Raw genomic sequence first — 14,365 nt, forward strand, 5'->3', positions numbered from 1 at the left:
CCCGCCACCCCGCCACCCCCGCTTGCTTTTACGTACCAGCTCCTGACCCTCCCCAACCAACTCCTTTGCCTTCCAGTCCTCTAGTGTTCGGTTTCATTTTCTCCTGAGCTGTTTTCATCCGTTCATCACCACATTAGATATCTAAGGTATACATACCTCCTGTTGTCTTGCCATGCCTTCTCTTGCTTGTTTATTTTTATCTGCCTCCTTTTCTAAGTCTTGAAGGGCCCATCCCACCAGCTGCATGCTCCAGCCCCCTCTTCTCTGTGTTCCTGCTGCATAGACTTTGTCTTCTCTTGCAAGGCCTTTTGCAAAAATGCCCTGACTTTTCTGGGTTTATCTTCCTCTATCTTCTCTTGCAAGGATTTTTGCGGGCTGGCGAGATGGCTCAGCAGGTAAGAGCACTGACCTTCTTTCGAAGATCCTGAGTTCAAGTCCCAGCAACCACATGGTGGCTCAGTTAAAAAAAAAGTTTCTCTTGATGGTTCTCTTTACTTCGACCTGTGTACTGTGCTACAAGAGGCAGACCTCTTCTCCCTTCATCCACAGTGCGGCCTGCCTTTGCTCCTGGATGCTGGTGATTTGGGCCTTCAGCCCCACTTGTGCGTTTCCCACTGACTCTTTCTGTCTCCTCCTTTCTTGGGCTTCTCAGTTTCCCTTGTTTAACATGTCTTCCTCCCAGAACCTTGGGAGCACCTGCTCTTCCACCAACTCTTGCCTCTTCAGCTCCTTGCTGAATTCTCTCTGTGCTTGCCACTCCTCACCCATCTTCCCTCCTGGACACAAACCAGTTTACTATGAAGACCTTCACAGTGTTCCCTTAATTGCTGGTCTAACTTTTTAGCCACAAAAATCTTTCCTCTTTTTTTCCTTTTCTTTCTTTCGTTTTTTTTTTTTCTTTACAGTCAATGATTTGTTTTGTTTTTCTTACCCTTTTTCCTTCAGTGACTTCTTCTTTCAACTGCATTTCAAAAATGCTCATTTTTAGCCAGGCAGTGGTGGCACACGCCTTTAATCCCAGCACTTGGAAGGCAGAGGCAGGCGGATTTCTGAGTTCAAGGCCAGCCTGGTCTGCAGAGTGAGTTCCAAGGACAGCCAGGGTTACACACAAAAAACTCTGTCTCAAAAAAAAACCAAAAATAAACCACAAATGTATATATCTTATTACACCCCTTTTCAGTGTTGAAGATGAAGTCTTCCATGGCATATTTGATTCTTGCTTGCTTCTATGAGACTGTTCAAATACTTGCAGTTACTGTGCTGGCTCCAGTCAACTTCACTTCAAAGGGTCCCTGTCCATTTGATTAAAGGAAGCCAAAGTACTATGATACTTCTGGTAGCTGCACTGAATTTTTTTTAGATGTTGCTCTGCCCCTTGAGTCTTGGGAGGCGTGGCTGTAGTTACAGGGGGTTAAGAGCCCATGACTCGGAGCTGGAGAGATGGCTCAGTGGTTAGGAGCAATGACTGCTCTTCCGAAGGTCCTGGGTTCAAATCCCAGCAACCACAAGGTGGCTCACAACCATCCATAAAAAGAACTGACACCCTCTTCTGGAGTGTCTGAAGACAGCTACAGTGTACTTATATGAAAATAAACTTAAAAAAAAAAAAAAGAGTCCATGACTGTCCTGGCTGAGAGCAATGGCAGCAGGCATGTAGGCATGGCACTGGGTTAGTAGCTGGGAGCTCATATGCTGAGACAACAATAGGAAGCAGAAGCAGAAAGGGGCTTTTGCCTTTTGATCTCCTTCTTTTCTTCACGCTGCCTACTTAACAGTTAGAAAGACTGGAAGCTCTGGTAGCCACCTGGATGCAGAAAGCAACCTTACCAGCAGAAATAATACAGGATGGAGGAAGCTGTCTAGGTCTGAGGACTTCAGGGACCCTCCACGGTGAGCTTTTACACCTACCCAGAGCTACTTTCCTGTGTCTTTTCTTTGCATGTGAAAGTGTTGTGTCCAATCCATTGTAAACTGGGCTTCTATTACTTGCAAATAAGTTTAGCCATTTATTGCAAAGGATGTTTGTAGTTATTTTTGTGTTAGAATTTATTAAGTGCTATTAAGAGAAACACATTTTAATTTTTACAGATTTTGTAGAATTCATCACCCAGAGCCTCCAGTATTCTCTGAGATGCAAAACATGCTTTCCTGGTGTGAACCAATGGGTGCTGTGTATAGCTTGAGGAGAATGATGGTTCTGGGACTTACAAGATGGGTCCAGATGGTGACACTCTTTTAAAATACAAGAAAATGTTTCATCCTATCGAAATCGAGCCAGACATCCTTCTGTTGTGTTGACATTGTTACACCTGTTATTTGTCTATTTCTGGGTTCACACATCATGACACAGACATGCAGGTCGGAGGATAACCTGAGGGAGTTTGTTCTCTCCTTCTATCCTGTGGGTTCTGGGGATGGAATTCAGGTCATCAGCCTTGGCAGCAAGCACCTTTCCATGCAAAGCTATCTCACTGGCCCTTGTTTGTTTGTTTGTTTATTATTTATTTCTTTATCTTTCCATTTTGAAACAGGGCCCTCACACAGCCCAAGCTGCCCTCAAACTTGCTACATAACGAGGAACAGCCCTGCTCTTCCGATCCTCCTACCCCTGCTTCCCTAGTGCTGGAACTATAGGCATGGGCTATCACACCCATTTTCTAATGTGGTGATGGGGGATGAGCCCAGGGCTCTATGCGTGCTAGGTATGCACCTTGCATACTGAGCTACACTCCTAGCCCCCTGTGATGCCCCTAGTTTGAATGTTTTCTGGATTTTGTTTTTCTTCCCCCTCTTTAAATTAGGGTAGGGGGTAGCTCGGCAGGAAAGGGCTCCGGCCTCTAAGCCTGATCACTGAAGTTCAAACCCCAGGACCCACAGGGTAGAAGGAAGAACAAGCTTCCCAAAGTTGTCTTCTTACTTACATGCGGCATGCCTAGTCACATCCATGTTTGCACACAGAGGCTCTGCCTCCGCAAGGGACTTTCCTTGTTTGAGTCTCAATGGTCCTCCTCATAGAAATGTAGGTAGAAGAGCTGGGTGTGATGGCACATGCCTTTAATCCCAGCACTCAGGAGACAGAGGCAGGAGGATCTCTAGGAGTAGCCCAGGCCTTTGTGGGCTTGCCTGTTCTACAAAGTGAGTCCAGGACAGCTAGGCCTGTTACACCAAGAAACCCTCTCTCAAAAAAAAATAATAAATACATAAATACATAAATAGTAGGTAGAACAGTGAGGATGTTGTGAAAACATAGATGGCATGATCTTTTTTTAAAAAGATGTATTTATTATTATAATTAAGTACACTGTAGCTGTCTTCAGATGTACCAGAAGAGGGTGTCAGATCTCATTACAGGTGGTTGTAAGCCACCATGTGGTGAAGAGCAGTCGATGCTCTTACCCACTGAACCATCTCTCCAGCCCCAGATGGCATGATCTTAAAGATACTTTACACAAAATAATAATCAACTTCTTCCTCTATATAAAGTTCAAGTGTTCTAGGCATCCCTGCGGCATATCTGATGCTCTCAATGAAAACTGAGCTTTTAGTTGCTGGGACAGAATATCTGTAATAAAACAACTTGGGGAATTGTGGAAAGAAAGCTCAGTGATAAGATTACCTTCTGCTCTTTCAGAAAATAGTGTGTGCTCCCCTGTACCCTAACCACGTAGCTCACGACCCCCGATAACTCCAGTTCCAGGATATGACACCCTCACTAGCCTCCAGAGACACTGCCTGCGTGTGGTGTACATACAGACCAACAACCATGCATGTACACATACATAAATAAAAATAAATAAATGACTTAAACAACAAAGACAACTTAAGGGATGAAGGGCTGGGTTTGGTCTCATGGGCTCAGCCCATGCTCACTTGGTTCCTTTGCTTCTGGGCCCAGTCATGGTGAGACACAGCATCAAGGCAGGGAACATGTGATGGATGGGGCATTTCTCTTCATAGTGGGCAGGAGGCAGAGCAACAGAGGAACAGCCCAGAAGCAAAGACAGCTTTTCAAAGCAGGCCCCCAGGCTCCATAAACCTACTTCCTCTAACTAGGCCCCATCTTCTGATAGCCCCTTCAGCTTTGACTTTACAAAGGGATGAATCTATGATGAGGTCAAATCCTGTGAACTCATCACTTCTCATTATGGCCACTAGCAAGGGACCAATCCTTCAGCATATGAGCCTGTGGGAAAGAAGACACTTCAAATCCAAACCCCGCCGTGGGTTACATATGTTGGGCTCTAATGATCTTCTTGAAAAATTACTAGTTAGGGTGAGCGTTTAGTACCATATATCCAGGTATGTTCCCTGTGCTTTCTTTAATCCTTCCCCAGATCCTTACAAAACAGTTATTAAGGTGGAGATAAGAAAATTGTTGAGCCCTTGTATAGACAGCCCAAGACTGGACATACTTAGCAAAGCCAGGACTTGAGGCCAGGTTATCAAGGCGCTGGGACATTGTAATGGAGTGAATAAGCAGGAGAATAGTGCCTCCTGTGAGGGACATGTGAAGCTCTCCTTATTTAAAAACATAATGATTCCCCATATGGCTAGAGCCAAAGCACAGCAAATGTGGTTCCTGCACCTAATAATCCCAAAACAGAAAGGCCATTACTTCCCTGGAGACTCTGTCAAACGATCTGTTTTGACAAATGCACTTTGTGTCTCCTTAGTTTCAATGAATTACATCATTCTGTTGCCCAGGCTTGAGCGAAAGAGGAAGGTTTGAATGCTTGGAGACAGCCCTTGCTCCAGGAAAAGTTAGACAGCAAGCAGAGGAAATTAGACCAGTCCCCAGTGATCACAAAAATAGAATTTGTTCTCCAAGCTCTTTCCCACTCTGAATACAGAACCTAGGAGAGGTAGACTCTATAAGAATCTAGTAGAGAGAACAGGAATGAGGAGTGTCCCTCTGGCAAGCAGCAACAGGGTTACCAAGTACAGCTTCTACTGGCATCTTTTGTGTAGGTTAAGTGTAACCTGAGAGGGGACTTGCTCCGCATGGACACCTCCTAGATGCCTACCTTAGGGACTCAGCCCTGTCCTCAGCTGCAAGTGTTTGTGGCTGATGGCTCACAGCTGAGTCTGTTTCTCAGGATTGCCTGCGCCCTGGACAAGCTGCAGGGGGAAAGGGTGAGCCGTATCTCTTCTGAGGACTGAACACCTAAGTAGCTGACTCGGGTCCAGGTAGCCCTGGCCTTGAGGGCCTCAGTTGCCACTGCACAGTGTTCTTTTGCCTCTGACCCTTCTGCCTGCTGCTTTCATTTCAGCACCGAAGGGAGTGCTTCCCAGTAAAGTCCTGGGGGTGGGGGATTCAATCTAAGACAAACTCAAATTAATTCACATTCATATTTGAAAAGAGACTCCTGCTGTCCCTCAAAGGAACAAATCAGTTGTTTGGGCATGGTGGCACAAGCCTGTAATGCCAGGCAGATGAATCTCTATCAGTTCAAAGCCTGCCTGGTCTACTGAGCAAGTTGCAGGCCATCCAGACACACACACACACACACACACACACACACACACACACACACACATCAATCAATCAAGAACTAAAATTAAAAAAAAAAGATTACCTTTCCAAATAACAATGTGTTTTTATCAACTATGCAAATGAAATGAGGGTGAAACTGGGGCACCCAGTTCCCATATTGCATTATACTAACAAGGTTTATACCATTGCAAACATCTGCACCATTAGCAAAACTATCACATGGTAAGAGCTGGGCCATAGAGCAGCTGCCAGCATGCATAATAAAAACTAAGTTTAAAACTTTAACCTGACAAGTAGGAAACGTGTTTATATAAAAACTTGTATGCTCAGAAGAAAGAAAAAAAGAACTAGAAAGCAATGGAATATACATTACAGGAAAGCAGACTGGGAGGCTGTTGGGAAGGGAGGAAGGGTCCAGCCAGAGGAGAGGAGGGAGTATTACGAACAAAGTATTTGCATGAAAATTCTATACCAGGGACTGGAGGGATAATCAGCAAAGGGTTTTGCTTTGAGAAAACAAAACAAAACAACAAAAACAAAACAAACAAACAAACAAAAAACCCAGCTCATTTGATACTCAGAACTCTTATTTAAAAAGTTGGATGTGGTGGTAGACATTTGTAACCTCAGTGCTGGGTGGCAGAGATAAATGGATCTGTAGCACTCACTGGCTACCCAGGGTATCGGGATCAGAAGCTCCAGCACAATGAGAGGCCATGTAATTAAAAACAAGGTGGACTGCTCTGGAGAAATGAAAAACGCAACCCAAGGTTGACCTCTGGCCTCCATGAGCACAAGCAAACATGTATCCATACACAAACCCACATGTACACATGTGCACACACACACAATGCTATAATAAAAACTACTTCTTTATATGTTAACTTAAAAATAAGCTTGAAAAGAAAGAGAAAAACTTGCACACAGCTCTTTCTTCAACCATGTATACGTTCCCAGCCAGGCAGGGTGGTGTGTGCCTTTAATCCCAGCAGTCAGGAGGTAGAGTAAGTGGATCTATCTGAATTCGAGAATGAAACACACACACACTCACACACACACACACACACACACACACACACACACACACACGCATGCGCACCAGTTAATTTTTGACATGGCATGGCTCGCTCAAAAGCTGGGCATTCCTAAACCATCCCCTGCTTGCAAACACTCCCCTCCCCCCATACTTCTGAAACTCCTAAACCTTTCCATGCTCAATCCTCAGACTACATAAAATAAAAGAAAATAAAAAGGGAAAAAAAACCCTCATCACAACAGGTATACTGTCTCCCCTCAACCCCTAACCCCGCCTCACCCCACTGCTATGATGATCTAAAACTGTGATCCAAAATTAGTGTTCTCTTCTTCAAGTTATTTTCCTCTGCTATTTTGACTGACACCTAAAACACTTAATATCATAGAGAAAGTCTGTGTCCTGAAGAAGGGAGCTTGCTACAGCAACGGAATTCAGGGGACACTCTATAAGAATGTAGTATCACACTGTCCACTGAATGGAGAGAAAGCCTATACAAAGGTCCCAGACAGAGGAAGCCCAGGGACCGCCCAGAGAAGGTGTATAGATCAATTTAATGGAGTATGGAAATGGAAGTCAGAGATGATGCACAGAAGGGTCTCATCAGCCAGACCAAAAATTCTGAGTTCTATTCTGGAGGTAGTGTGGAGTGACATCAATAACTCAACTCAGTATTTTTTTTTTAAGGTATTTTTTTTTCTCTTCTTTTCAGAACAGTTTCTCTGCATAGTCCCGGCTGTTCTGGAACTAGCTCAGTTAGACCAGACTGGCTTTGAACTCAGAGAGCCTCCTGCCACTGCCTCTCAAGTGCTGGGATTAAAGTCATGTGCCACCATGCCCAGATGTTTTAAAATCTTTTTGAACAAAAACAAAAACTGTGATACAGCGAGCACTGATATACTTTGTATCAGAGAAAAACAACCATCCAATGATACAACACCCCTCCCCGTATGCTATACTTCCTTGTTTAGATAAGGATGTAGTATGTGTATATACATGTGTGCCCATTTTAGAGTACACTCTGCTGTGATGATTTACGCATATGGGGTTGCTTGCCAAAAGGCTCCTTTCTTGAAAGCTTGGTTCCCCCATGTGGTGGATTCAGTCATTGAGAGGGAATTGATTCTTGAGAGCTTTAAACTAATCAACATGCTAATCTATTTTTAAAAATGTATATACACCTGTGTGTGCCTGAGTATGCACACTATGTGGGTACAGGAGCCAAAGAACGTCAAAAGAAACATCAAATGCCCTAGAACTGGAGGTACAGACAGTTGTGAGTCACTGGACGGGTACTGGATGCTGAACCTCAGTTTGTAGAACAGAAAGAACAGAAAGCACTCTTACTGCTGAGCCATCACCCCAGCTCCTAGACTAAGCTCTTTGATTGAGTCAAAAATTGAATGGACAGAAGGGAAGTGGTGGAAACTGGAGGATGGGGCAGACTTGGAGGAAGTGGACTACTGGGGACCTGACACCCCTGCTTGCTGTTGGCTAACAAGGAAGGTGCTTTGCTGCATAATCACCCTGTGTAGCTCAGGCTGGCCTTGAATAATGGAGTAACGCGGCCTTGAACAGGAACTTTTGAGACTGTAAGAAAAAACAAATTCTTCCTACCTTAACTTGTTTCTCGGCTATTCTGTCTCACTGATGAAAACCAACAGTGATTACGTGGCTGTCTTCCTTTTCCTCTCTTTTGTGCTGAATCATTTTGAAGAAAATTACTGGCAGTGTAACATTCATTTCTATATACTTTGGCACAGTTTCCCAAGTTTTAAAGATTTGTTTTCAGATCTCTAACATCAGTAACTGAACTAGTATACTAACTGCCTAACAACAGGCTAGCAATATGAGACAGTTCTCATTTTGCAACTGTGCTGAAGAAGTCTGAAAGTCAGTTTTGCAGAGCCAGAATCCAATCCCACATTTATTTAATTGTGTCTTTATGTCTGTTTGTTAATTAGCAAGCAGAATTACCCTGTGTAGCCCGAGCTGGTCTTAAATAAATTTACTGTCTCCCGCTCCTGGTGTAAGCGGTGCTGGGGTTAGAATCCAGGTTCTTGTACATGCTAGGCAAGCTCTCCACTAACTGAGCTACATTCTCAGTGTCTTTATAAATCATGTGTCTCTATGTGTGTCCCTTTGTGAGTATGTTCTTCTGAATGCAGGTGCTGGGGGAAATCAGAGGCCTTGGATCTTTGGAGCTGGAGTGACCATTGGTTGTGAATTTGAACTGAGAGATGCCCTGTTGTAAGAGCAGGAAGCATTACAACCATGGAGCCATCTCCCCAGACCCCACATTCGCCATTTGTCTGTCTCCTTGGGTCTATCATTAAACTGCTTTCTTTAGCTCCTAAAAACAGGCTTTATTTGATTCAGTTTCAATTATTTTGGCAAGACAGTTTTATTCACTAATGGCATTTCTACTTTGTGCTGCAAGATCACAGGGACCTCATAAAAATGTTGTCTCTGGGCTAGTGATGTGAGCTTACTGGGTTGAAACGGGGACAGCAAGATAGCAAGATATCCTGGTTTTAGCTTTTTGTTTGTTTTTTCTCACTCTGTAGGCCAGGCTGGCCTCAAACTCAGAAATCTGCCTGCCTCTGCCTCCCAAGTGCTAGGATTACAGGCGTGTGCCACCACTGCACGGCATTTTTTTTTTTTTTTTTGGCTTTTTGTTTGGATCTCCTGGTTTAAAAAATATGTGTTTCTCCTTTGTTATAGCACACTGAACTGAGGAACACGCGGCACCACAGCTCCCATTTGTTACTGATGCTTGCAGTTGGTCAAAACTCAAATGAGCTTTATTACAACTGCATGATTGCAATGGCCCTCCCTCCCTCTTTCCACTTGTTTCCTGTAAAGTTTTTTAACCAAAGCGAGAAGCCAGGCTTTCCAAATCAGACTAAATTCCTTCCTTCCTTCCTTCTTTCCTCCTTTCTTTCTTCCTTCCATTTGAGACAGGGTTTCTCTGTGTAGCCATGGCTATCCTGGAACTCTGTAGACTTAGGCTGGTCTTGAACTCAGAGGTCCACCTGCCTCTGTCTCTTGAGGGCTGGGATTAAAGATATATGCCATCACCTCCCAGCTTAGATTACTTCTTGACATTGATGAGAAAAACAGTTTTTTTACAGTATCTAAAAGCAACTCCTAGGGCTGGAGAGGTGGTTTAAAGTGCTTCCAGTTCTTCTAGAGAACTTGAGTTTTGTTCCCAGTATTCCTATGGGTTGGCTACCCACCAACTTTAGTTCCAGCCCCAGGGGATTTTATGCCCTCTTCTGGCATCCACAAGTACCTGAACTCAGGTGTGTACACACACACACACACACACACACACACACACACACACACCACCCCAAAATTAGAAGAAATGAATAAATAAAATTTAAACCCTATTCCTACTGCCAGGTCAAACTGCTACACTGTAATAGGTGTTAGATTCCCCAAAGTGCTGATTTTGGCTATTTTTGTAATAATAGTTCACAACAGCCCAATGCTGTGCTAGTTACTGAAATTTGTGACCTCTAACACAGCTGTAATTAAGCTGATCAAATCTAATCATTCAACACCCAGTTCAAAACAAAACAACAAAACCCTAACAATAAACAAGAGAATTGTGTTTTTACCACACTAAACCTAACAAGGGACTTTAGATTTAGAAAAGAGAAATAAAGGTAGGTAGTAGGTCTATTGTCCCTGTAAACTAGGTCAGCAACTAGATGGTCAGAATTAATAGAAGTGTATGACAATCTATAATGAAGAGACAGAGGGTAAATCAGGAAAGGGAATGGGGTGGGGATTGGGGGAGTCGTGGGTCCAGGAGGGGGCTGAGGAAGCTCTCTCTGGGTTCTTCTGGAAGCAGGACATGAGAAGGGAATCCCTAAGGAGACCCCAGAACCATACATCTCTCTTTATTAAGGCCATCTGCAAGTCTCAATTCAGAAGGAGGGAATTGTACAGCACGCCCATATCAAAGAGCATTTATAGAGGTCCATCACTTCCTTAAAGCTGCAAACGTGCCTGCCCACTCGTGCATCCAAGAATTTATTTGCTCTCTCGGCCAACTCTAGCTTTCACTGACAATTTTCAGAACCAATCACCTCCAATCATAGCCCCGCCTCTCCATCGACAGGTGAAAGACATAGCTTTCAGCCAATAAAACACAAGAATGGGTGTGTGAAGGCCGGACTCTGCCCCATTTACCTCAACGCGTTCAGTCATTGGTAGAAAGGCTTGAGCAGCTGATCGCAACCACCAATCCGTAAGGGCGGAAGAGGATGAAGGGCAGAGCGATGGGCGGGGGTGACGTGGCAATGACAGAAGCATAAACTGTAATGACTGACGGAAGTACTAGCCATTCGGAGACCAAACCGGCCGGGCGCTCTGCATTCTCCCGTCCTCAGACTTCGGAAAACCACCAATGACTTTGTAGATCTGCCTGATTGGCTTTCCTTTTAGCCAATCGAAAGCAGGCCTGGAGGACGCGTCGCGCCTGGAGCTTCTCACTGGGCGGAGTAGCATGACAGGCCCGAGAGAAATGCCAATGTCCGCGGGGTCTTCTGCAAGTGACATTTGGCGGCACCAATCGCCGCCCTCCTTCCCGGCGGCCGAGCCCTCCTTCCCGCGGCGGGGCTGGCGGGGCGGGGACGCTGCGCGGCGGCGGCTGAAGCGCTAGCCGTGTTGGGCGCTCCGGGCGGCGGCGGCGGAGCTCGTAGGCGGTTCCGGTCGTGTCTCTCCGGGCGGCGGCGGCTCATGGCGGCGACCGAGCTGAGAGGAGTGGTGGGGCCGGGCCCGGCAGCCATCGCGGCTCCGGGCGGCGGCGGCGCGGGTCCACCCGTGGTGGGAGGCGGCGGCGGACGCGGGGACGCGGGGCCCGGCTCCGGGGTGGCAGTGGCGACGGCGGCGACGGCGGGCGGCCCGGGACCCGGGGCCGGAGGAGTGGCGGCAGGCGGCCCGGGCTCTGCACCGCCAGCCGCGGGCTCGGGCGGTTCAGGCGCCGGGGGCTCGGGCTCGGCTAGAGAGGGCTGGCTCTTCAAATGGACCAATTACATCAAAGGCTACCAGCGGCGATGGTTCGTGCTGAGCAACGGGCTCCTGAGCTACTACAGGTAACTGCTTCCGGGGCGCCACGCTCACCTGGCTTCCCCGTGTGCAGCCCACAGACCCGCGCTGTCACTCTCCGCAGGCTGGCTTCGCTGCCAAGGTCGCCCTGGGTCGCTGTCTGTCACCTGCACAGGTTGACAGCTTGCAAAAGTCAGAACCTGCAGGTTGGACACACTGCTTCTGTCCCCGCTGTCATCCGCCCCTAGTGCCTCATCTGCCTCCATCCCTGGGTCTTTCCTGTCAGCAATTGTTTGGAGAGCATCTGCTCTGCCATTGTATTTCCGCTACCACGTGGGTGCAATCGCTAATTCTGCAAGTAAGGCACTGTTGTGAGGCTGGACGGGCACAGACAGAGCCTGGGCACTGTCCCTCAGGAACTTACAGTGGAAGTTTCAACTCCTAACTTTTTATGCTTCAGTCTCTAAAATGTAGTGTTCTGATACACCCATGATATACCTGCCCATGCTTACGCAGGCCACCCATTCAGTCATCAGAATACCACACACAGGGAGACTTTGGGATTCTGTCCACCATATGTCTTACCTCTCCAAGCATGCGCGTACTTTCTCTGTCTAGACAGCCAACAATAGAGATGTGTACTCTACCATAGCTTTTACTTTTGCTTGCCCCACCTCTTCCCATGGGAATGATTGTCTTATCCAGAAGTCTCCGTGCACCTTTTAGTTGTATTTAAGATTAAGCTTTATTAAGGGAAGAGTGCATATTTTTGAAATGATTGTTAAGGTTTCACAGTGCTTATTTTGGTATGGTTAATGTATACTCACTGTGGCTCATAGCATGGTCATAACATGTCACACTTTGGGGCTTATATTACTAGACAGAGGTGTTGAGAGGTGATTTGGGGATAGGTTATAAGCTTTCCCAACCACCATGCATTGTGGCTGGATGTCTTACATGCAACTGTTCATTTAGTGCTCATAGATCTTCTATCTCCTTGGGAGTTAGGACATGTTCCCATGTTCTTGACAAGAAAGCAGACTTAGCATGGGCAGCTCTCCCAGGGTCTTGGAGAAATCAGGATTTGAAACTACTCTTCATTCTTTAAAACCTAAAACCTAGGTTAGTGTTGCATGAACCAGTTAGATACAGAGATAATTACCTAAAACACGGTTTATAGAATGTGTTACAGTGTGTTTCATGAAAAAAAGGACAAAAGTGTACTCTAAGAGGAATTTGCTTAGTATAATGCCATTTCTGGTTGAAATCTCTTTCCAAAGGGCATCCAGTTTGGGGACCCAAGACACTGATGGGGGGAGTGGCACAGCCTGTATTTCTTTTCCGTTTTACTAGTAGTTTACTCTGCTATCGGGAGATTCAGGGGGAATGAATAACTCCCATGAACATTGTTGGCTTGGCTCTTAGAGAATTTTAAAGAAAGCTTGAAGACAAGAGTTGGAGGTTGTTGGTGGGAACATTTTTATGGCTCCTCACAAATGCCTTAGTAGCTCATCCTTGATGCTTAAGTAACAGTTGTTTAATAAATGTGACATTTTCATTATTGTATTCTGAATTAATTTTAATATAGCCCTTTCTCCTACTCATCTAGAACTCATTTTAGGATTATAGCATACATTTAAGGTTTTAGTTTGACTCAGTTTTTTCCCCCATCTATTCAAGCTTATGTCTTGTTTTAATTGACTATTATTCTAATGTTCAGTTGATTTATATCCTGAACTTGGTTCATAAATCTCTAATAACATCGATTCCCCATACTGAAACTTGTACGTTAAGGGTTAGACATGGGGATAACAAGCCTTTAATCCTAGCAAAAGGCAGAGGCAGGTGAATCTCTATGAGTTTGAAGCATCCTGGTCTACATGGCAAGTTACAGGACAGCCAGAGCTACAAAACAAAGAAATAACAAACAAACAAACAAAAAACCAATTGTATTATCTAAGGGCTTTAATAATGTGTAGTCTTGGGTTGGAGAAGAGCACTTATGCACATACATAAACACAGGCAAAAGGCACATAAAATACAGTAAACCTAAAAAAATTCCAATATTCTCCGATTGTTTTAATCCAGCCAAGTTCTTACTTTGTCTACTTTGCAGGATACCTGATTGCTTGATTAGTGTTGACTTTGGATACTAATAATGTAACCTGTTGGCATTTCTTTATATTTGTTACTACTCTTACCTCCTTTCTCACAGTAGCTGACTCCATGTAAAACACTCTCCAGAACATAGCAAGATATGCCCTTAGGCTGTCGTTGCCAGTAGGATGGTCCCACTCACAAGCCAGCCAGTCAGCAGGGTCTGTTTATCAATCTATTCGTTCCCCCACAGCCCCAGAACTTCAGTGAAGTGCATCCTTCCTACTGCATTGGCAGTTTATTCTTAGTAGGGTGCCTGTGATCCTCATCTCCTGCCTAGAATTAGTTAGCTATGTTATCATTCCTCCTCTGAATGTCATATGTCCAAAACCTACAGTCTCTGATAGATGCCACTTTCAAAATATATTTTTCCTTCATAGACTCCATCCTCTGATGACATAGAAAAACAGATATGAGCAAGCCTTTTACCTTATGTTTCTTTACATAGATGCCCCATAACTTACTCTCTTACACAGAATCCCATTTCTTTCAGAAACACCCATGGCAGGTTATCACAGGTTTTCCTTCTAGGTTCTAGAGATTAAATTAAATTCACCCGGCCTTTTCAGGTAAGAACTTTCTAGCCAGAAAATAACCGTGTAATACTGTAATGACTGAAG

The 14,365-nt window shown here is 45.1% G+C and overlaps 1 protein-coding gene and 1 long non-coding RNA gene across 2 annotated transcripts in view; one reads left to right on the forward strand and one right to left on the reverse strand.

The window, feature by feature from the left end:
• Positions 1 to 10,929, reverse strand: part of LOC116103604 — a 29,919-nt gene extending 18,990 nt beyond the window's left edge. Inside the window, exon 1 of the long non-coding RNA XR_004123509.1 lies at positions 10,731 to 10,929. This is a non-coding gene — a long non-coding RNA (uncharacterized LOC116103604). The remainder of the gene's footprint in view (positions 1 to 10,730) is intronic.
• Positions 10,814 to 14,365, forward strand: part of Osbp (oxysterol binding protein) — a 28,862-nt gene continuing 25,310 nt past the window's right edge. Inside the window, exon 1 of the mRNA XM_031389791.1 lies at positions 10,814 to 11,635. Within this exon, the coding sequence (XP_031245651.1) occupies positions 11,280 to 11,635 (356 nt within the window). The 5' untranslated portion in view covers positions 10,814 to 11,279. The remainder of the gene's footprint in view (positions 11,636 to 14,365) is intronic.

Source organism: Mastomys coucha, unplaced genomic scaffold, assembly GCF_008632895.1.
Source record: "Mastomys coucha isolate ucsf_1 unplaced genomic scaffold, UCSF_Mcou_1 pScaffold21, whole genome shotgun sequence".
Classification (NCBI taxonomy): Eukaryota; Metazoa; Chordata; class Mammalia; order Rodentia; family Muridae; genus Mastomys; species Mastomys coucha.